General features: G+C 31.2%; 2 protein-coding genes across 2 annotated transcripts; one reads left to right on the forward strand and one right to left on the reverse strand.

Annotated features, from left to right (window-relative positions):
• Nucleotides 1–5,872: 5,872 nt before the first annotated feature.
• LOC107870561 (glucan endo-1,3-beta-glucosidase 3) lies at nt 5,873–12,014 on the forward strand. Its single transcript, XM_016717132.2, has 4 exons — nt 5,873–6,073; nt 8,933–10,186; nt 11,305–11,332; nt 11,428–12,014. The coding sequence occupies exons 1-4, from the start codon at nt 6,007–6,009 to the stop codon at nt 11,582–11,584; spliced, it is 1,506 nt and encodes a 501-aa protein (XP_016572618.1). The 5' UTR covers nt 5,873–6,006; the 3' UTR covers nt 11,585–12,014.
• On the reverse strand, nt 11,937–15,998 carry LOC107870563 (protein PLANT CADMIUM RESISTANCE 2). Its single transcript, XM_016717133.2, has 4 exons — nt 15,693–15,998; nt 15,059–15,130; nt 12,919–13,131; nt 11,937–12,382 (listed from the first exon to the last, which is right to left on the reverse strand). Exons 1-4 carry the CDS (start codon nt 15,901–15,903, stop codon nt 12,306–12,308), a joined length of 573 nt encoding a protein of 190 aa, XP_016572619.1. The 5' UTR covers nt 15,904–15,998; the 3' UTR covers nt 11,937–12,305.
• Between the last annotated feature and the right edge of the window lie 8,593 nt (nt 15,999–24,591).

A 24,591-nucleotide genomic window follows, 5' to 3' on the forward strand; every position in this document is an offset into this window, starting at 1 on the left:
TTAAAGTAAAATTTAGGGAGAAAAATAATTTTCACCGGTTTCATTTACTTTACTATTAAGAGAATATTAGTTATAAAGGATGTTTGATGATTTTATCTCTTATTTTTATCTTAATAATTTCTCTTTATTAAATATTTAATATTATTTATGCGTCATAATTAAGATGTTTATAGTATTGAAGAATAATTATCACTAAATAATGTGAGATAAACTAACCGATTATGCGTTAAACTTCAAACATGACAATTATTTTGACATAAAAGGAGTATCCATTAGGGATCGTTTGGTTGGGAATGTAGTTATGCTAGGATAAGTTATGATGAGATAAGTTATATTGGATTAATTATGCTGGGACTGTTTTTTATTGAGTGTTTGATTTGTTGTATTCAAAGTAACATGCATGGTATAATTTCGAAGAATAAATTAATTGATTACAAAATACCCTCCATCTTATTTAACTTTTTTATATATATTTCTTTTCAAGCTTTAAATATTTATTCTTAAAAATAAAACTTTTATCTTATTTAACTTAATTTTTTTGTGTGTGTACATTTTTATGACTATATCGTGTGTATTTTAAAAATAAAACTTTCATCTTATTTAGCTTTAATTTTTTTGCATGTGCCTTTCCATGATTATGTTGTGTGTGTTTAAAAAAAAAAATCTTACTACATTTTATTTAATTCGAAATAAAAACTTCCAACTTAAGTTTGTTAAAGTAAAAAAAATTTGTTGTTTATATCACTTTATTTAAACACATATCACTCATATAATATAGAATATTAAAATTCATTTTAATTGATATATACACTATCAATTTTCAAGTGATTAAAAAATTATTTAATTTAAAATATGTAATTGAACAATGGAGTCGATTGTGAATCCGGATCACTCATATAATATAGTGATCAACATTTCAATTCAAATGCTTAACAATGGCTTATAAATACGACAAAGTCTCTGCTAGTTAATTAAATTTGTCTTTGACTAAAAAATTAGTTATAAGAGGCTAATATGAATTTGTGGGTTTGGGGGTAATTTAGGTTGTCGGTAAATATTACTCAATTGAAGATAGGTTAATTAAAACTCTAATAATTTTAATATTTATAAAAATATTGAGGATTAATTCATTACAAATTTCATCTTAAAACAAACAAAATGTAATATTCATCTACATTTTATGCATTTATGAAAAGTTTTTAGTTTATTATTCATCAAATGTTTAATATAAAATGTGAAAATATTAATATGCATAAAATTTTCTTATATTTGTTTAACAAGTCTACCTATATTATATAGTTTGTTAGCCATCCAGATGGCCAAATTATTATGTTTATCATTTGTATAAATATAAAATTACTACCTTACTATTTGATTTAAGTATATGATTATGTCAGTATAATTTATGGATCGCCTAAAGTGGTTGAGTTAGATTGATTAATTAATTATGCACGTACGTACATACATAAAGTGACCCGTGCGTGAATATAGGTAGGGTAATTTTGTCCTTTTATAATTTTATCCCAAGAATAAATTATGGTTGGATTGTTATCCCACCAATTGTGTGGATAACTTATCCCGGTACTATTTATTAGTCCTGAGATAAGTTATCTGAATATTCAACCAAACATGCATTAAAAAATTTTATTCCAAAATTATTATTTTATCCCAGATTATTTGCTTTAACACCTCACACCAAACGACCCCTTGGAGTCTTACGTTATTAAGAATAGTAATTAATATCACTCATTATATTTTCCCCCATTTTTAAATAGTTGCACTCTCTGTACAAATATTTGTTTTAATTTATTTATCCTTTTTATGAATTTAAAATAATTTTATTATATTTTTAATATTATTTTTATTATTAAATAACAAAATAAATTATATATACTCAATATTTATTTTTAATACATAATTGACATGATTAATTTGATAAAATAAAATACTAAAAATATTTTTTTTTAAAATATTAAGTCAATACAGATCAATTATTTTAAAACGTTGATAGTAATTACCTTGGAATATATATATATATATATATATATATATATATATATTAATGAAGGATGCTACAATAAATAGGCAATTGATGAAAGAGGTGCAATTAAAGATCCCTCTGCTGTCTGAATCATTTACTGACACCGTAAAAATTGACAAGTGAATGCCATTTATCACTAATCAGCACTTTCCTCACATTGGGCATTGCACTTTGAACACTGTATAATCTTTGAATCAATTGATTTTGTGATTTTTTAAAATATTTTTATATGTATTTTATATTTTTCATAAGAGATTACTTATTATTCTTGATTTTATAATTAAATAATTTATTTTTTCGCATAATCACTTTTGTCTGTTCATATTGACACAACTATTTTGACTAATTCCATCATTATGATATATTTAAGATTATAAATTTATATTTATTTTAAATTTCATGTTTTATATTCAACATAAAATAATATTCTTTTTTTACAATTGACGTAATTTCAGTTTTTATTCTGTTTAAAAAGAAAAATAATTTTTATATCTAATAATAATATTTTAATTTTGTGATTTTAATTTACTATAATTATTAAGAACATATCAATGTATTTTTTAATCTTATAATCTTAAATATGTCATCTAAAAAGTTAAATTATATAAATTGTCAAAATTTTTAAAAACATTCTTTTAGAAACGTGGTAATAGAAAAAATAAGACCAAACAATAGAAATAACGAAACTATGTAGCTATATATTTTTCTATTATTTACCTTACATTACAAATTAATCAATAAATTGAGATAATAATAATAATAATAATAATAATAATAATAATAATAATAATAATAATTTCTTAAAATTTGTTTATTGGTACAGCTACAAGAACCAAAAAGTGTTCTTTGTTGTCCCAAAGGGAACCTTCAAGTTTCCATCACTTATTAAACTTTAAAAGAGAGAGCATCCTATGTTTTAATCTCAGCCGCTAGATCTCTGTCCACGTGTTCGATTCAATTAACAAGACCTAGAAAAAATAGAATTAATATGTAAAAATGATCCTAAACTTGAAACCAAATTATAATTTTGATCTTAAGCTTTGATAGTGCACAAATAGCACCTTTAACTTTTTAAAACCTGAACAAATATGACCTTCAATTTTGCAATCCCATGCGTGAGTCTCACTCGCGCCTACGTGGAAAGGTAATTCAATCACACGGTGCCACGTTGTTAAAAGGGCTGACTTGAAGAGAGGTCATATTTGTGCAGTTTTGAATAGTTAAAGTTCATATTTGTGCACTGTCAAAATTTTACTTTTTGTGTTAAAACGACGTTGTTTTTATTATTATTATTATTATTATTATTATTATTAATATTTATTTATTTATTTATTTATTTCTATAGCAGCAACACCTAATTTTTTTTTAATTAAAAAAAAAATCACTAGCAGGGATCGAACCCGCATAGTAGGCTGAAGGAAGCATCCAAGAAGAACAAATAACACCATTGGGCTATCTAAGTGTCTTGTTTCATGTGGTTCAACATTAATATACGTAAATAAATATACATTTTCTATCTTATATATATACAACGTAATTTTTTTACCGAGGAGGTTCGGGTGAACCCTATGGCAACCACGTAGGTCTGCCCCTCTTTAATTTAATAACGTTTTAATAACGTTAATTTAATAACATCTTTTAATTGCGTTAATTTAATAACGTTAATTTATACTACTACTATTATCCTTAACAACATTAATTTAATAACGTTTTATTAAAATTATAATTTTTTTTATTATTAGTATAGTTTCATCTTTAATTTAATATTTAAATAAATAATATTTAGATATATTATATAACTTAAATTCGTCCTCTGCTTTATAATATATATACATATCCGCTCAATTTTTTCGTATGAGGCTGACCCTCTTAATTAATAAATCTTTAATACTGCTCTTTTCCGTAATGACAAAAGAAATTAGATGCTATTTTCATCTTTGAGCCGAAAATAATAAAAAAATAATAGTGAAGAGTCATTTAAATGTCATATTTGTGCAGTTTTGAATAGTCAAAGGTCATATTTGTGCACTGTCAAAGTTTAAGATTATATTTATGTATTATGCACTTAGATTTTAAGATGAACGCGTCCAGTTTTGTGTGTTGAACACGCATTTTGCCACGTAGGATTGGAGGTCATATTTGTGCAGTTTTGAATAGTTAAAGGTCATATTTGTGCACTGTCAAAGTTTAAGGTCAAAGTTATAATTTAGTGTCAAGTTTAAGGTCATTTTTAGTATTAACTCAAAAAAATAAATACATAAATTTTGCTTCCTCTATTTCATATTAGTTGACTCTAGCTATTTGACACACTTACTGGGAAAAAAATTATTAAGAATTTATTTTATTAAATTAATCTTATCAATTATGTTTTAAAAATATAAATTTAAATTTATACATTTTATTTAGTCATTAATAATAAAAATAGTATTATTAAAATATAATAGTAATTATATTCTTTTAATTTTATAAAAAAAATAACTAAATTAAATTAAATATTTTTTCTAAAAAAATCGAATAATACAAAACGAAGCGAGTACATTTGAACCCATAACTTTTTTCTGCATAACTCACAATCACCATCCACTTCCCTCTCCCATCTCTTTTGCTTGAGGCGATAAACCCATATCTTTTGCTTGAAGCGATAGATCCATAGCTAGGGATGGACGTTTGGTATTCGATTCGATATTTTTAAAAATTGAGTTCGGTAATTCAGTAATCAGTATTTTAATATAGATATCACATACCATACTTATAAATATCGGTTTGATGGTTCGGTAATCGATAAATTAAACTTCGATTCGGTACGGTATTTGGTAGTACCATATTAAAGTTAGAGATGTGCAAATGTACGTTTAAACTTCAAAGAGTATATTTAATAGAAACCCTTTTTAGTATTCTTTTTGTTGCTTTTTATAAATATATTATCAAGGTTTAAGAGATTCTTTGGGATGACTAGTACTATTGTCTATTGGGTTGGGTTATACATACATACGGTAAATACCGAATACCAAACGGTATTAATATCTTGTACCAAACCCAATTCCGAATCCCGAAATATTTAAATCTTACTCCCAAATACCATATCAAATACCGTATTACCGAATGCCAATTATCAAATTTTTTGGTTCGATTCAATAATTCGATTTTTGATATTTATGCGTAACCCTACCCATAGCAACCCTTCAACGAAAAATAAAAATAAAAATTAACCATAGTTATTTTATGAAACATCCATCCATCAAGTTTTCATAAAATAAATTGATGAGTTCCTTTATTTTTTTTTTTAAAAATAAGAAATAACTGTAGTTAATGTGTTAAATTAATCGATGAATATCTGTAAATTTTTCCTTAAAAAATTATAATTTATGCAAAATTTTATCGAAAAAAAATGTTAAAAAAATTATTGACTTTTCAATAGCATTCCTCAGTTTTCGTCTGTTATCTCTCTCTTGTTTTAATAGTGAAGGTTAACAGTTTCATAGAAACTGTTGGGAGCGTTGCCACCTTAATACGCCCTGCAACGCGTGATTCGGATTAGTCGAGGCTCCAATACGAATATCGAATACCGAATGGGAACAAAAAAAAAAGAGTTTCATAGTTTCCATTTAATTTAATAGAGTGCAATGGATATTTTGCCGGAGACTAAAATGTTAACTTTTGACAAACTTCAAAGATTAAAATTGTTTAAGTGCCTACTAAGGAATCATTCTCGTTAACTTATGATAAACTTACAGCATCAAAATTGATAACTGTATACTTAAGGAACTATTTTGACCTTACTTTCAAACATAAGGGACCATTTTTGCCTTTTTCTCAAATAAATTCTATACATTTGAAACACACTTCACTTTTCTTTAGTTTCATTGTCCCTTCATAACTCACAATCACCAAAAATACACCCCTCCGTCCACTCCCCCCACCCCACCCCCACCCCTACGCCTACCCATTTTGCTTGAAGAGTTGCTATGGGCCTATTGCTTCTTCTTCTTCTTGTTCCACATTTAGTTGTTTTTGCTTTTTCTGTTAATGAGGGTAAGTTGTGCTGCTACTATTTTCTTGATAAAGGTTATCGAACTCACTAACTTTCGTTTGCACTCTAATTTTGATTTAAAGAAATTAATTTGATATTTATGGATTATTAACTTAGGACTTAGTAACCTACAGAGATTAGTATCTTAAACACATAAATTTCATTATGTCTTTGCTTGAATATGTGGAGTTTCTTTTTCTTTTTACTCTGTTTGATTTGTTATATGGTCACTGAGCTAATATTTATTATTTCAGAAAATCATATTTATTCTTGATTTTGATTTTTTTTAACAAAAATATTTTTTGCAATAATAACTATTATACTAAGTTGACTTAACTTCTTGATAGTTGTCCACCAACTTTCTTTGAACTTTTTTGTTCACATTAAGTAAAACAATTTTTTCTCCATTGTCTAGCAAAGTATTAGGTAAAAACTAAACCAGCAAAAAGAGAAAATCTTATTTTGGGATATGTTCAAATTAGTTTCTTAGAATATCCTTGAGTAGTTTTGATCCTTAAATTTGTTAGGAGCTATGTTGCTCGGAATCTCCAAAATGTTGCCATAGTTGTGTAGGATTCTCCAAAATGCACTACTTTGGGAGTATCTGACACAAACGTGTTGACGTTTTTGAAGAGTTCGAGCAACATAGGTCAAGAGTGAACACTTTTGGGTTCCTTAAACTATGTAATAAACATGGAACGATGAAGAATTTGTTATAGGGGAACACATTCTTGGATGTGCAATTTTTGCAGTTTTTAATCTATTTGGTAGGTTTTGTGTAATTTTTTGTACTGTGATTTCTAGGATTTGATAAGACTTTTTTGGTTAATTTTCCTCAAATCTAATAGACAATTTGTTCCAATATTTGACAAACACAAAAAGTACTTAATTTTGAAAAAATGTAGCTGAATGCTTAAAGTTCAAGCCAGTGTTGTAAAGAAGCAAAATGTGTAAAAATGTGAATACTTTTACTAAAGGAGACTTTTTGCCTTTGAAAACTTGGCTTTCCAAACATGGCATCTTGTCATAAATTATTTCATTTTTTAAAATTCTACAATAAGACCATCTTTCCAGATTAGTTCTAATGTTCACACAATAATCTTGTTTGCTTTATCAAATTCATGTGCCTATTATTTATGGAAATTGTTCAGTGCACATGGACTTTCTCTTGTCTTATTGAATCAACTGTCAGATGATGTCAGCTATATTTTAGTCTGTTGTTATTAAAATAGTGAGCAAGCATAATGTTATTGTGAAGAAGCTTTATAAGTATCACTGAGAGCTATGTTGCTCAGACTCTTCAGAAATGTTGTCAGATGCGTTTCAGCTCCTTCAAAAGTAGTGCATTATTGGATTGGATAATCCCACACGAATGCGGCAGCATATTTGGAGAGTCCGAGCAACATATACCATGAGTCACTTTATTTGATTTTGTTTTTTGGCTGAAACTACTGTTTCAATTAAAATATTAGACATAAAATCTAAAGAAACAGAATGGTGGATATGGTGGGCTTATATAAAGGCTTCCTTACTGTCCGTAATTCTGATTTATCATTGTTTTTTTCTTAATGATGGTCGCGAGACCCTCTAATCAGGCATCATTAAGACAAAAACAGCAATATATTATATAGCTAGTGTGATCCCACATGGTCGGGTATGGGGAAGGTGAGATGTATACTGATCTTACTCCTACCCTCCCTAGACCCGACCATGCGAGATCATACTCGGTATGTTGCTCTTGTTGTTGTTTTTGTCTTAATGATCAGCCTGATTTGGGGTGTCTGGACCATCTATGGATATTTAACCTAGCTATAGCGTAGTTTGTCTGGGTGAGCATCTATGTCATAACGTGCTTCTTCCCTGTAGATAAAATTATCCTAGCCAATGAACTCAGCCCATCCGATCAATGAGACTATCGAAGCAACAAAATCATCAAGATGATCTCCATTAAAATCATTTGAATCAACTTATTAATATGATATTAAGCAAGAACATTAGAAAACAAAAGCATTTGGTTAAAAGTAAGGAAAATACTAACCTGAGAGACTGAGATGAACTGTTGCTTAGCCGTTTACCGCCATGCACATCTTGCACTAGAAGGGACTCCATGGCACAATGATGGTAATCATGTGGTGGAATATACTTCGGGTCAACTGATAGCCTCGCACCCTCTCGTGCGGCCTGCAACGTCTCTGTTGCAGCAGCACAAATACCACAGCCCCAGTTATGTACTAATGTTGCACTATCTCCTTTTGCTTCCTGCGATTTTATTCCACATCTAGTGTATGTGGTGTAAACCCCTTGTCTGCAGGCGATTCAAATGTTAATTAGTACAACAACAACAATAAACCCGATGTAATCCCACATGTGGGGTGTGGGGAAACTAGGATGTACACAGACGTTACCCCTACCTTTTTGGGGTGAAAAGGTAGTTTCAATAAACCTCAGCTCAAAAGAAGTAAAATCAAAGCAGAATTGAAAAGAAAATTGTAAGTAACCTTGTAAAAGATTCATATACCAATTGCATAACGAAAGCAAGCTGAAATTCTCCTCTTACTGGTATGAATATTAAATTTTCTATTTGGTTGGATGGATTTATTCGTGCTATATCTCGCTAGTTTCATGTGAATTATGGAAGTTATGATGGTTATCAAGCCTTTCAAAACGTGTTGTCAAAACTTGTCTCGTCTTAAATGAAATGCTTCCGTTGTGACTTGTTACCATCTAAAACTGTAAAATCTACAGAACTTTGTGTTTATTCTTCTGTCGTTCTTCTTTCAATCAGAATTACTACAGTTTCTTGTGCAAGAAGCCTTAACTATAGGGCTTTAGCTCTATTTAATTTTTCTTCTTTCTGTCAGAGGCTTTCGTTGGTGTAAACATTGGCACTGATGTGTCAGACATGCCTAATCCAACTCAGGTGGTGGCTCTCCTCAAAGCACAGCAGATTCGTCATGTCAGGCTATTTGATGCTGATCAAGCTATGCTACTTGCACTTGCTAATACTGGAATCTGCGTCATTGTTTCTGTACCAAATGATCAGCTCTTAGGAATAGGTCAGTCCAATGCCACTGCTGCCAATTGGGTTTCTCGGAATATCCTACCTCATGTTCCAGCCACCAACATCACAGCCATTGCCATCGGTTCTGAGGTCCTTACCACTCTTCCTAATGCTGCTCCGGTCTTAGTCTCAGCCATGAAATTTATTCACTCTGCCCTTGTTGCTGCTAATCTTGACACCAAAATCAAAGTCTCTACCCCACATTCTTCATTTATCATCCTTGACTCATTTCCACCCTCACAAGCCTTCTTCAATCGTTCGTTGGATCCTGTCATTGTTCCATTGCTCAAATTTTTGCAAGATACTGGGTCCTACCTCATGCTCAACGTTTATCCATATTATGATTTTATGAAATCCAATGGTGTGATCCCATTAGACTATGCTCTCTTTCGTCCCCTTCCCCCTAACAAGGAGGCAGTTGATTCGAACACACTCCTCCACTACACTAATGTATTTGATGCCGTTGTTGATGCAGCATATTTTGCTATGTCCTACTTGAACTTCACGAACATTTCCATTCTGGTGACCGAGTCAGGTTGGCCATCCAAGGGCGACTCCTCTGAGCCGGATGCTTCTCTAGACAATGCCAACAGTTACAATAGTAACTTGATTAGGCATGTTCTTAACAACACCGGGACTCCCAAACATCCTGGTATTGCAGTTAGTACGTTTATTTATGAGCTTTACAACGAAGATCTCAGACCTGGTTCTGTATCAGAGAAGAATTGGGGGCTTTTCTATTCCAGTGGAGTGCCAGTTTATACCATGCACTTAACAGGATCTGGAACGGTGTTGGCAAATGACACTACAAACCAAACCTATTGTGTTGCAAAGGAAAATGCGGATAAAGAGATGGTGCAAGCTGCACTAGATTGGGCTTGTGGACCGGGGAAAGTTGACTGTACTCCGCTGTTGCAAGAAAACCCTTGCTATGAACCAAATACCGTGATTGCTCATGCATCATATGCTTTTGATGCGTATTATCACAAGATGGGAATGGCCGATGGAACTTGCAATTTCAATGGGGTTGCTAAAATCACTACCTCTGATCCTAGTAAGTTGTCAAAACTATGTTTTTTTTGTTTTGCACATGCATGAATTTTCTGACTCGAATATTTGAACCTAAGTTACAAACATCACATTTTTCTTGTCCAATTCTCTTCTTAATTGTTTCAACATGGTTTCTTTCGCTACTCTATTTGCTTTACATGTTTTTTTTTTTTTTAATTTCATATACTTGTTTTACTTGTAAAGAGGGTCTATTCGAAACAACATCTCTACCTTCCCAGGTTAGCATAGGGCTACGGCACCCTCTATAGACCCCACTTGTGAGATCACATTGGGTATGTTGTTATCAAGTGTTATAGTGAAAACACGATGAACTCCATTGATGAACATTGAAGAACCCTAGAAGGTTCAAGAACAGTAAGATGAAGAAGAGAAAGAGTCTTTCTTTATTGGATGAAAAATATCTGTCAATCTCTACAACCTCCACTAACTCTATCTATATATCCACACTTGTAGTGGGCCAGGTTGAGTATTATTACATGGGCTAGACAAAATATAAATGGGCTAGACAATTACAGTGATGAATATGTATACATTTATACAACTAACTGTATATGAAAGATATACAATGTGTGTATTATGTAATGGCTCCAACATCAAGTGTCTTGTCCAATTGGAATTCTACCACAAACTTTAACAAGTTAACACAAAATTCTTGAAGTATGAGATTCAACTTTTAAATTAACTATTTAGTTTGCTACAAGCATTTTGGGAAAAGGTATTGCAGTAATCAGGAAAATTAGCAAAAACAAGGGATGACATGCCTTATGACCTGCTTTTTGGCTTACTCTGTAAATTTTTTGGCTTGTTTGGCTTCGTGGTGGTTCCATAAGTATGGGTGCAAAGATGGTTGAGTGTTACGGAACTCAACAGCAAAATCTTTATACAGCTAGGCGGTGCTAGAAAGATTGAAATAACATCGATTAATACTTAATTTTTTTCCTCGAGATCTAATCGCAGTTGTTACTTTAAGCTGTTATGAGATACTGATTCAGACTTGTTCAAGAATGATAATCTACATAAATATGTCGACAGCTACTGTTTGGGGAGAACGTTGTGATTTGCATGGTTATAGATGCCTAATTATTTGTTTTCCTGTTGCAGGTTATGGTTCTTGTAAATATCCAGGAAGGTGCGGACTTAAATTTGGTTCTTTTATCAGCTACTAGTCAGTCATTTCTATATTGTCTATTACTTATGACTTGTTTCTTTTCATTTTTCATGTAGTGGACGGAGAAATGGCACCTTCACCAATAGCTCCTCGCTGGCTCCATCATCAGGCTCAACAGCATCTGGCTGTCATCCACAATATTCCCACGGCGTTCCTACGTTCTTGAGCTCTCTAATTGTTGGTTTGACACTCTGGACTGCAGCTTCCTTGTAGCATAGTGTGGATGGTGAACAGAGTTTCACTTTTTCTGTAACTTGGCTCCCTATTTTGTTCCTCCAAGGAGAGTTAAAGGTTGGCGTGGTCTTCTAGCTCGGGGCAGTAACTAGGATTGAGGTTACTGCTCTGGATTCATTCCTACGTGCAGTCGAGGCAGAGAAGGCTTGTTGATGATTGCTGTAATTATCTTAGGGGTAGAATCATTCTTTTCCCCGTGAAGCTGAATTGCTTTGTCTCGAATGGGGACGTTTGATCATATAGTGCAAATATTCTTGGTAGTAAGGGACTGCTTTCCTTGTTCAAGCCCGTATTTAACGAGTAAGTAGTAAGTAGTGAACTGGCCAGGAGGTGGAATAAAGCTTATTTCAAGTAAAGATTCATATATATATATAGGGCAAGGTATTTTTTGCCTTCCATTATGGTGTCATTGGTGTGCTTCAAATGGCTTTTACATTGGCTCTGGTTGCCTTTTTGTTGTCCCTTTGGTGATGTGTGTTTGAACAAAACATATTCCATCTTTTTATGGTTGTACAGATATGTGACTTGGGCCTAATTCAGCTCGAAAATTTAGCTTATGCAAGGAGAATTGCCCAAGTTCATATAAGTAGACCACAATATCATTAATAAACATGTACATAATTAGATCACAAATCTGAGCACTCACAATCCACTAACAAATTATATTCCTATAATATAATAATATTCACTATTACTATCCTTATCTATTCATCCCACCTTCAATTGTTGGTGGCATGATCACTCCACGATTTTGCCTCTCCACATTTCCATGCCATCCTGCCCATAAAAGGAACAGTACCCAAAAGTTAATCAAAAAACAAAAATTTCACATCAAATCATACCTTACATCCGAGACATAATATATTTGACGAACTAACAGGAATTCATATCAATTTATGTGAATGCCATCTTTTCATCTTTAATGGTAAGTTAACTTCAATTTTCCTATTTATACATAATGAAACAATTTATAGCTAAAAGAATTATGATTTCTTTTAGACCACAAGCTCTATATGTCTTAATTTCAATATCTAGGCAAAACACCTTCGTACAACTTATGATGGAAGGAGTAGCTTTTTCTTAGAAACAATTTTGAAATCTTGCCCAAAAATAAATTATTGATCTAATATTTTCAAAAGTATTTTTCAAATTGATTAGTCAAACACAAACTATTACTCTCCCAAAATACTTATCTAAATAAGTTGATTTTAAAAGTTTGATTCAATCCAGTTTCTCATACTTATTTACACTTTCATAAAAATGAAAAAATAAATAACTTAAAGGCTAAAAAAAGGAGTAATTTGTTTTCTTACCAATGGACAAATCAACTCCACGATTTTTGAGCTCACGATATTCTTGGCATAAGGCACAAGCTTCACAAAAACAATGAACCAAACAATCTCCACAAGGGCTTTCTTTCAATAAGTATTGTTGTCTCATTTTGGAACGATAGAAACAAGAGTAAAAACATGGGCAACCAGTCACACATATTATTATTGCATATAGTGCTCCATTTACTCCACATGCTGCAAAAATTAAGGCCCCACAATAATTATAATTATGAGAGGGAAGAAAGAAAATTAATACAAATAGTGCAGATTCAGAATTTTAATTCTTTAGGTGCAAAATTCTATAGAATATTATGCTATTTGTAGGAGTGAAAAATGGGCATTTAGCCCAATTTCAAGAAATGAGCGGTTTGACTTAATTAACTGATAAGTTATCGCTGAACTATGCCTACAAATTAGTCAAGTATAAAATGAGCTCAGTCAAGAGGGACTTAGGGCCTTTTGGATAAAGCCGAAAAAAAATGGGTTTTAACGTATTGAACTTATTTTAAAAATAAGTAGTTACGTGTTTGGATAAAAGTGCTGAAACTGAAAAAAAGTTATTGATGTGTTTGGTAAACGAGTGCTTTTAAGCATTTTTTTTGTCAAAATGTCTGAAATACCCTTAAAGTTGTTAACAATATATAGAGTTGATTATTATTAATTTTTATTTCTAAAATGATTCAAACTATATATATATATATATATAATATTTTCATGAATGAATATTAATTTGTGTGCTAAAAATTTTTTTTGGTTAAAAAAGTCTAAATCATTAAGCAAAATATATATGTTACTAATCATTATAATTACATTAATAGATAAATAGTTGGTCACAAATGATACTATTTGTTTGATAAAAAAACTCTTAATTAGAAAGCATATTAATCGTTGATTGAGTAATGACTATCACTATTAAAACATTGACGAATATGAATGTTGCATCGTGAAATATAGATGGATCATTCACTAATAGCCCATGAAGCTGTATATCTTCAATGAGTATTCTCCATATATTTTGGTTGGTGAATTATTTTTGTATTAGAGAAATTCGTATGTTGTACAATAATAATTGTTCAAATTTAAAAGAATATATTAAAGAAGGAGAATAACATATAAAAATTCATATTTCATAAATTAGAAGTTTCATACAAAAGAAGTATTAATATACTCCCTCCGTTTTATAATAAATTAATTGTTGGATTTTGACACATATATTAAAGAAAAAGCATTAAAGACATAAATTTAACACAACTTTCCATTTTTACCCTAAAAAATAAAAAGTTGACCTTGTAATACCTTTTCAAAAATTAATTGATTGTCAAATCATAAGGGCAAATTTGAAAAAAAATTTAATGATTCACTTATTTTGAAACACCAATAAATACCCCAACAATTCACTTATTTCGAAACGGAGGGAGTAGTTAAAGTTAAGTTCGCCATAAATACAAAAAGTGAAAATATTCAATTAATACAAGCATTAAAACCTATTCTGGGGCTACACAAGGGTAATTTTGGAATAAGTGAGAATTTTGAGGGACAAAAATGTTTTTTAATTGATCAAACTAAAATGTGGCTTAAAAACCCCAAAAAATATGTTAGGAGTTTGAGCTTTTACTTTTTGACTTTTTTTAGGCCAAAATTGATTTTTTTTAAGCAAATTTTAAAATTGCCAAACACTTCTAAAAATAAAAAGTAACTTTTAAGCCATTTTAATCAACTTATAAGCTCTTTCAAACACCCTCTAAATTATAAGTCATAGCCCAACTCGTCGAGTAAACTTTTGCCATGTTTAGCTTATTTATTTGTTTTCATGTAGTAATATATATGATTACCAAACATAACAAATTAAAAAGCGATCTAAATATTTTTACAAGATTTTAATAAATCAATTTGACTTCATATTTAGCTTAAATCAAAACATCTAAATGAGCTAAATTTGAAGAGGTTAAGATTATAAGCTGAGTTGATAAATAAACAATTACTAGTGGGTCCAAATTTGAATGGATCAAATCATTCACGGACTTGGTCAACACACTTATTTTTCGTTCATTCTATCTTCAAATATAAGCTAGTTCATTATTTAAACGTAATAAAATCAGAAAAATAGAACTAAAGTACTTACAATTAGAACCCTTGTCAATAATCTCCGCAACCTGTCCAAAAGTGATGCATGGACACCATAATGTTATGCAACCTGATCAAACAATAAGGAAAATAAGTAAAAAAAAAGGAAAAAGAAAAAAGAAAAAAAAAAGTTCTAGTAGCTAAACAACAAATATTCCATATTAATTCAGTTTAGCTACGAAGTAGAGATCGATAACAAGAAAATTTAATTAGCTAGAAATTTTTTAGCGATGATTAGCTAGGAATTACCGAAAAATTTCATAGCCAATTCTATATTTTCTTATAGTATATATTAATTCAGTAATAGTTGTACTGTTTGATCCTTGTGATATTTGGATAAGCATATTTAGTTCTCAATTATCTGAAAATGTGTGTTTTTTGTCCCTTTAAAAAAATTACGTTATATTTGGATAATTCAGAACATAATTAAAAATGTGTAGCAAATAATACAATGCTTAATATAATACATGTATCATAAAGTATTAGAACCTCTAATAATTGTGATAAGTTTGTAAATATTTGTAAGCAAAAATATTGAAAGTGCATATTTTAAATAATTAAAAATTAAATATGTCTAGTCAAACATCATAGAGACTAAAATCAGAATTTACAGGGACGAATATTAGACTTACAATTCTTGGGATCGGACATACAGTCACATAAACCAGTTGACCATGGAACATCATTCTTCTTCTTTCTATACATTGCTGGTTGCTTATCAATTGTCTCCACGTAAAATTGTGTTTTTGAGCTCACTGGAACGCCCATTGGCGACGGCGTTTCATCGCCGAAGGACGATGAAAATTTTTGGTATCGATCACTTGAACTTGTTGAAGACTTCATGATGATTTATTGACGAAGAAGAAAAAGCTGAAGGAAGGTGAGTTCTTGTTTTTGTTTGGGTAAAGGAAATTGATGAGATTTTATAGAAGACTTGACTTTAGAAACAGGTAAATAGAGATAAGTGATGATAAATAATTGGTCTAGTCAATTTTGATGACCCACGTAGATAATGGGTGTGTTTGGTTCGAAGGAAAATGTTTTGCCTAGAAAATATTTTCCTAAAAAATATTTTTATGAAAAAGAAGTTAATTTCTTACTTATTTTTTTTTATGTTTGGTGGATTAGTGAAAAATATTTTTTGAAAAATATTTTTTAATCTTTGATTGGTAAATAAAAAAATATTTTTTCAGAAAATACATTTTAGTGTTTAGCTAAAGAGTAACAAATGTTTTTTATAGAAATAATTTTTGATCTTGAAAATACTTTTTTTTTAAGGTGTTTTCCATATGAAGGAGGAAAACATTTTCTAGAAAAATAAGTTTTTTCCTACTTATATTCTTGTGTTTGTTATGCAAGTAGAAAAATATTTTCTAAAAATATTTGTATATATTTAATAAAAAAACAATGAGAACAAATGAGGTAAGAACGATAGGACAAATTAAAAAATTATTTTTTTGGGGAGGGGAGGTCAGAATAGGTGGGTGGGGTAAGAATTTTTTTTTAAATTTCTTTTTAAAAAATAAATTAAAATAACAATTTTTTTGAGGGAGGGGGTTAGGGGGTGAGGGCCACGGCTAGTAGGGGTTGGGGTAGCGTGTGAAGGTGGAGTAAGAAAAAAAATTAAAATTTTATTAAAAAAATAATTTTTTTTTGGGGGCAGGGGGATGGTAGGGGTGGGGGTGGGCTAGGGGGTAGGGTAAGAAAAAAATTTGAATTTGTTTAAAAAAATTGATATATCTTTTGGAGGGGGCTGGTGGGGTTGGAGTAGGAGATGGGATAAAAAAAATTGAAATATTTTTTTAAAAATTAAATATATTTTTTGGATTGGACGTGGTGTCGAGATAGGAGTGAGTGATTTTGAGAGCTGTATAAATATTTCAACTTGAGAGTGAGGTTGAAAGAGAGTTTTTGGAAAATGATTTTCTTACTTTTTTGAAGGGATGCTATTTTTCTTAAATTCGAGGAAAATAAGTTGATTTGAAAAAATATTTTTTCAAAACGTTTAAGCCAACAAAACATGAGAAAATTTAAAATGTTTTCCTTTTTACCAAACACACTCAATGTCTTACTAAGTCTAGCAGATGGGACCGGACTAAGGGACCAGAGATCAGGACGGGACGTGCTCACCGGGATCTGTTGGTGGGTCCAAATGATCCGTTGATCCCTTCCTGTCCCACTATAAGTAGATAATAGGGAAAAGGACACTCTATGATCTTTTTAAAAAATAATAGCCCAATTATAGTCCAAGTTTGGCATTTGGACAAATAATGTCAAGTCGGCTAAACAAATGTCATTTTATGGCTATTTCCTAATCTTTCTCAATTTGGGTCATTTTGATCCACGTAGTCAATATACGATACTGATACAGTCTATCTACAATACTGATACAATATTCAACTTGGGCAATTCGGCCCTTTTAGAAAACGTATAGTTCTATCAAATATGTATATGTACAATATATAGAAAGTGTATACAAATTATATAATTGTTGTATAAAACGTGTAAAAAGAAGTACAGTTATTATATAAATTATGCATCAAAACTGTATAATTTCCGTATAGAATATTTATGTATAAGATTTGTAAAAAACCTGTATAAAAGTTGTGTAAAAACGGTATAGAATCAGTCAGTAAATTAAAATGGCTAGAAAGTGAAATTTAAATTCCATGGCCATTTTCAAGGAAATAGTTTAATTTGAAGTGCAAATGTACAGTTATTATATAAATTATGTATCAAAGCCGTATAATTTCCGTATAGAATATTTATGTATAAGATTTGTATAAAACCTGTATAAAAGTTGTGTAAAAACAGTATAGAATCAGTCAGTAAATTAAATGGCTAGAAAGTGAAATTTAAATTCCATGGCCATTTTCAAGGAAATAGTTTAATTTAAAGTACCATTTCTGTCCTTTCCCGTGGATAATAATGTACTTTTTCTAACTTAATCTGTGATACTTTTTTAATTTATTTAAAATAAAATTTAGCTTGATTTATGTGATGCTATTTTTATTTACTTATAATAAAATTAATGAAAAGAGTGAAGACTTTTGATACTTACAAATTTTGGATTTATGGTATATTTAAATCATTTTATTAAGAATGAAATTAGAATATCATATACATTAGGATGGAAGAACTAGCTATTAGTAGTAAGAAACTTCCTATACCGTGTTGGTTTTAAATTTTAGTTCGACCTTTCTTGTTAGTAGAATATACTTGAATTGTTTTAGTTATTAAATTGATTAGGGGATTATAAACTGTCAACCTGAATTGCCATTTTGACTTAGTCATCGCCCATGTGTTGATTCCTCTTTCTTCACAATTTGCCATAGATCCACTTGACCCAAAGTGTGTCCTCTTTCTTCACAATTTGCCACAACAGTTTACCAACTGATGCTATATTCCACAATCCACAACCTTTGATGTTTAGTCCTCCATTCTTCTTTGGTTGAAACACCACATCACAGGATACCAATGTTGTTCTCCTCTTATCAGTAGTGCTATCGACCCACCTTTTTCACTACTCCTTGAAGTAGTATGAATATCTGAACCCCAGAAGCTATGAACAAAAAAAAAAGTACAGTCGACCAATATAAGACTGTAGGAAAAGATAAGGGCACTATCAAAGTGCACGATAGGATAGCAACAGAAGAATATCTAAGTCTGAACTTTTTCTTTCAATTTGAACCAAGAGAAAACAAACAAATCAAAGCACAATGATAATAAGATAGCAAATAAATCAACCAAACAAAATACGACAAGACAAGAATAAAATCAATCACACGAGACACCAAATTTACGGGGAAAATCCTTTGATGTGAAGAGTAAAAAACTACGAAACCAAAACCCCCACTATAATCACCAAGAGTTACAATAATATTCTCCAAAATGGCCACTAAACAAGGGCCTAACAACGAGCAACAATACATAAACCACAATACCAAAAACTAAAGAAATAAAGAAGCAAAAGCCCAAAAAATGCAAATACTGTTCACGGATAAAAAACAGAAGCTGCAAATCACCAAATTCAGCTCTGTTAGTTCCTAATCAAATATTGAGATGAGAGAAACAAATTGTCCAAGAATTAACTCAATCGAAAATAGCAATTTGAAGTTGGCTGCTAGGGCTGAAATTTTGGCCGAAAATTTGCTCTATTTTTCTCTCTATGGTTGATGAAAACTCTTTTGTGGATAATAAAATAAGACCTAAAAAGATCTATACATATGTCTCATATTAATGGGCCTATGGGCAAAATTGGATTGTCCAAATTAGACTTTATTTATCTACATAGAAAGAAAAAAAGACTCATAACCCAATAATTCTCCCCCTCACGATTATGTGGAGGAGACCGTCACCCTGACGATCATGCAATAATCTTCAAACTTTCCTCTTGGCAAAACTTTAATCATCATGTCGGAACCATCATCATCCTTATGAATCTTCTCAAGTTCAAGCAACTTAGAATTCAACACATGTCGAATCCAATGGTATCTCATATCAATGCGTTTAGATCGATCATGAAATATAAAATTCTTGTCAAGATGTATAGCACTTTGACTGTCATAATAAAATGCATACCTCTCTTAAGCACAATCAAGCTCCCCCAGGAATCTCTTCATTCAAAATAATTCTTTACAAGCTTTAACAACATCAATAAGCTCAGCTTTCATAGTAGATAGAGTAATACATTTTTGCTACATTGATTGTCAAGACACAACTCTTCTTGCAAAAGTAACCAAATATCCTGAGTAGACTTGCAAGTATCAATATCACCAATCATGTTTGAATCAGTATAAACACAAAGAATAGGCTCTCCTGTACCAAAACACAAACTCAGATTAAAAGTGCCACTAAGATATCTCATAATCCACTTCACAACATTCTAATGTTCTCTTTCCAAATTAGAAAGAAAACGGCTAACAATACCAACAACATGAGCAATATACGATCTTGTATAAATCATTTCATACATCAAACTACCAATGACTGAAACATAAGGAACTTTCTTCATATCTTCCTTCTCATTATCACTGGAAGGGCACTGCTTCATGCTCAATTTAAAGTGTATAGCTAAAGGTGTACTAACAAACTTATCCTTATCTATGTTGAACCTTCGAAGTACTTTTTGAATGTACTTCTCTTGTGATAACCATAACTTCTTGAAATTTCTGTCACAGATAATCTGCATGTCAAGAATCTGCCTTGCTGGTCCTAAGTCTTTAATTGAAAAAGACTTACTCAACTCTTGTTTCAACTTCTAAATCCTGCAAGCATCATGACCAACAATAAGCATGTCATCAACATAAAGCAACACAATAATAAAGTTACTATCATAGAATTTTTTTACAAAAATACAATGGTCTGAAGTAGTCTTCTTGAAGCCCTGGAATCAAATTTCTTGTATCACTATCTAGAAGCTTGTTTCAAACTATACAAGCTCTTCTTCAATTTGTAAATGTAATTCTTTTTTTTTGTGGTTTCAAAACCTTTCGGCTGCTCCATATAAATTTCTTCATCTAAGTCACCATAGAGAAAAGCAGTTTTAACAACCATTTGCTCAATCTCTAAATCTAGACTTGCAGCTAAGTCTAGAACCACATGAATAAATGTCATCTTCACAATTGGAGAGAATATCTCGTCAAAATCAACTCTCATTTTCTGGTTAAATTCCTTCACAATTAATCTAGCCTTATATCGTAGAATTGGGTTACCATCATGTTTCATCCCAAAAATTCACCTGTTTTTCAAAGCTTTTCTATCTGTAGGTAGCTTAACCTAATTAAAGGTATGATTATCATGCAAAGATTTAATCTCATATTCCATATCACCAAATCATGTTTCTTTTTCTTCACTTTTCATGGCCTTATCAGGACTCTCAGATTCTCCTGCGTCAGTCAAGAGTATGTATTCATTAGGAGAATAACGAGATGAAGGTATTCTCTCTCTAGTAGATTGTCTGAGAGAACTCTCTGGAGCATCAATAACTAGTTATTTATCAACCATATCAACTTGTACTGGAGCATCAATAACATTATGCTGGTCATTATAAACACGATCATCTTCTTTATTATCAACTTGATTTTCATCATCATGAAGGTTTTCTTTAGGAGCAGTAGTTAATTAAACTGGATCTACATCAACTAGACTCTCACTACTCTGAGAATCAAATTTCTCTCTTTGTTAAAATCTTCAATTATTTGTTCTCCAAAGAACACAACATCACGACTTCTAACAAATTTCTTCTCAACTGAATTATAAAAACGATAATCAAATTCATCTTGACCATAACCAATAAATATACACTGTCTAGTTTAATATCCAACTTTGACCTTTCATTAGTAGAAACATGCACATAGGCTTTACACCCAAAGACTCTAAGATGATCATAAGAAATATTCTTAACAGACCAAACTTTGTCAGGGACATCTCTATTCAAAGCAATAGTAGGAGATAAATTGATAACATAAGCATAGCATTAAATGCTTTTGCCCAAAAGAAATCTTATAACTTAGCATCTGAAAGCATACGTCAAACTCTCTCAACTAGAGTTTTAGCAATCCTCCCTACTAAACCATTTAACTGCGGTACTTTTGGAGGAGCTTTTCAATGCCAATACTGTGCTCTCTGCAATATCTATCAAAAGAATCAATATACTCAGCACCATTATTTGAGCAGATGCATTTTAATTTCTTCCCTTTCTACCTCTCAACCAAGGCCTGAAAACCCTTGAACACATCAAGTACTTAATCCTTGGACTTCAAAGAAAATTTTCAGAGTTTGCGAGAAGAATCATCAATAAAAGTCACAACATAAAGTGTACCACCACGAGACCTTACTTTAAAAAGATCACACAAATTATAATGTAGCAACTCCAGCAAATCAAGATTTCTTAAATGCGAATGGCTCTGAAAAGAAATTCTTTTTTGTTTACTAGCTAAACAATAAACACACTTCTTCAACTTTGCTTGTTTTACTCCAAAAAGTAAATTTTCTTAGACAAACTATCAATCCCCTTCTCACTAATATGACTCAACCTTCTATACCATACTTCTGATGAATTATCATTCTCCACCAAGTTTATTGAGCCTCTAGAAGTGGAGCCTGAAATATGTACAAGTTAGACAACTTATCACCTCGAGCTATAATCATCGAACCTCTAATAAGCTTTCACTGACCAGCACCAAGGGTGTTAACATAACCCTCATCATCAATGTTTTCTATAGATTAACATAACCCTCATCATCAATGTTGTCTACAAAAATCAGATTCAAGCAAACATGTGGAGTATGCTTGACATTATTGAGAACCAATATTGAACCATTTTTACTTTCCAAACATACAATCCCAATGCCAAGTAATTTAACCTCATCATCATTGCCCATTTTCAATATTCCAAAGTTACCTGAAATATAAGAAGAAAATGATTCCTTCTTTGCCGTAACATGAAAAGTTGGATCAAAATCCACAAATCAGCTAAACTCATCACGAAAAAGATTAAGAATATTATCACCATAAGCAACAAGAAGATCATCATTAGCAACAACAACAACACAATTTTTATTTTCACCTTTTTTATTTTGTCGTCTCATATCTCTTTTATGCTTGTGATAATATTTAATGACATGACTCTTTTTGTTGCAATAGTCACTTGTAACATTTTTGACTTTGGACTTCGACCTACTTCTACATTGATCTCTACCATTTGGACCTCTGAACTTGTTTCTCCCCCTCTCATCGGTAACTTAAAATCAGAGTGTGAAGATGAAGAAGATGAGGCCTGATATTTTCTTATCATATCTTAATTTAAGACACCACTCTTAATATATTTCATAATTACATCACCACTAAGAGCAGAATTAGTCAGAAAAACTTGAAGAGTTTTCCAAAAACCTGACAGAGTATTAAGAAGTCAAAGTTCCTGAATTTCTTCATTAAACTTTACATCCATTCCGAACAGCTGGTCAAGGATACCCTGAAACCTCATATTCATTAATTGCTTAATCAGGAACGAACAACTTGTTATTGCCAGTCTTCGAAGCATAAAGTGTCTCGAGATTGTCCTACAAACTTCTGGCATGTATCTCATTCACAATATGATTTCTAACATTATCTTTAACCCATTGTCTGATATAACCACAAACCTGTAGGTTCATAAATTCCCAATCCTCATTTTTCATGGACTGAAGTTTAACAAACGCAAACACAAGCAAATGTATTTTCTTGACAAACAGAAAATCCTTCATCTTGCCTTTTCAAGTATGATAATTACTATCATTCAAACACACCATTATGATCATATTTGTATCCATCATTCAAATCGAAAATCAACAACAACCAATGCTCTGATACAACTTTTTTAAAAAATAAGAATACTATCAAAGTGTACGACAGAGTAGCAGCGAAAGAATATTCAAGTCTAAACTTTTTCTTTTAATTTAAACAAAGAGAAAACAAACAAATTCAAGCACAATGATGATACGACAACAAATAAATCACCAAATAAAATACGACAAGACAAAGAATAAAATAATTACGCGAGACACTAAATTTATGTGGGTTTCCTTTGATGTGAAGAGTAAAAATTCATGGAATCAAAATCTCTACTATAATCACTAAGAGTTACAATAATTTTCTCCAAAATAATCATCAAACAAGTGCCAAACAATAAGCAAAACATAAACCATAACACCAAAAACTGGAGAAATAAAAGAGCAAAAGCACAAAAAATACAACTACTATTCATTGATGAAAAAAGGAGATACAGGTCATCAAATCCAACTCTGTTAGTTCCTAATCGAGATTGAGATGAGAAAATAAGCTGTCCATAATTAGCTTAATCGGATAAAAAATGATGTGAAAATTCACAATTTGAAGTTGGCTGGTAGGGCTAAAATTTTGGGCGAAAACTCACTCTATTTTTCTCTCTGTGGTTGCTGAAAAATATTTTGTGTATGGTGAAATAAGTCCTAAAAAGGCCTATATATATTTTCCATAGTAATGGACCTATGGGCAAAAATGGGTTAGTCCAAATTAAGCTTTATTTTTCCATATAGAAAAAGAAAAGGATCCATAACCCATCAAAAACATCTTTCTTAAGTTGTTTATATTTTCTTGATTATCTGATCAATCAAATTATGACAATCAAGCTTATTTTATCACTTTGGGGATAATGACAATTCTAAATATCTGATAGGAAAAGATCCCAAGCAGAATCCAGTTAGATCCAACAACTCAGTTTTTTTCTGATCATCTAGTCCAACAAAACACACACTAGATTTCTCCAAATTTGCCACCAGGCCAGTAGTTGCACTAAAGTGCTGCAACCTCTCTTGAACTCTCTTAATTGATCCAGCCTTTCCTTTGCAAAATACCATCATATCATCAACAAAAATGAGGTGTGTAAGTTGTAATGGCTTATAGAGTGGATGAAACTTAAAGTCAGGTAAAAAACTCATACATTTCATTTAATGTTTGCTAATAAACCAGTTAGTCTAATGGAAGTCTTTAGAGCTCCTTTGGAGTAACTGG

The sequence above is a fragment of the Capsicum annuum genome, chromosome 5, assembly GCF_002878395.1.
Source record: "Capsicum annuum cultivar UCD-10X-F1 chromosome 5, UCD10Xv1.1, whole genome shotgun sequence".
Taxonomy (NCBI): Eukaryota; Viridiplantae; Streptophyta; class Magnoliopsida; order Solanales; family Solanaceae; genus Capsicum; species Capsicum annuum.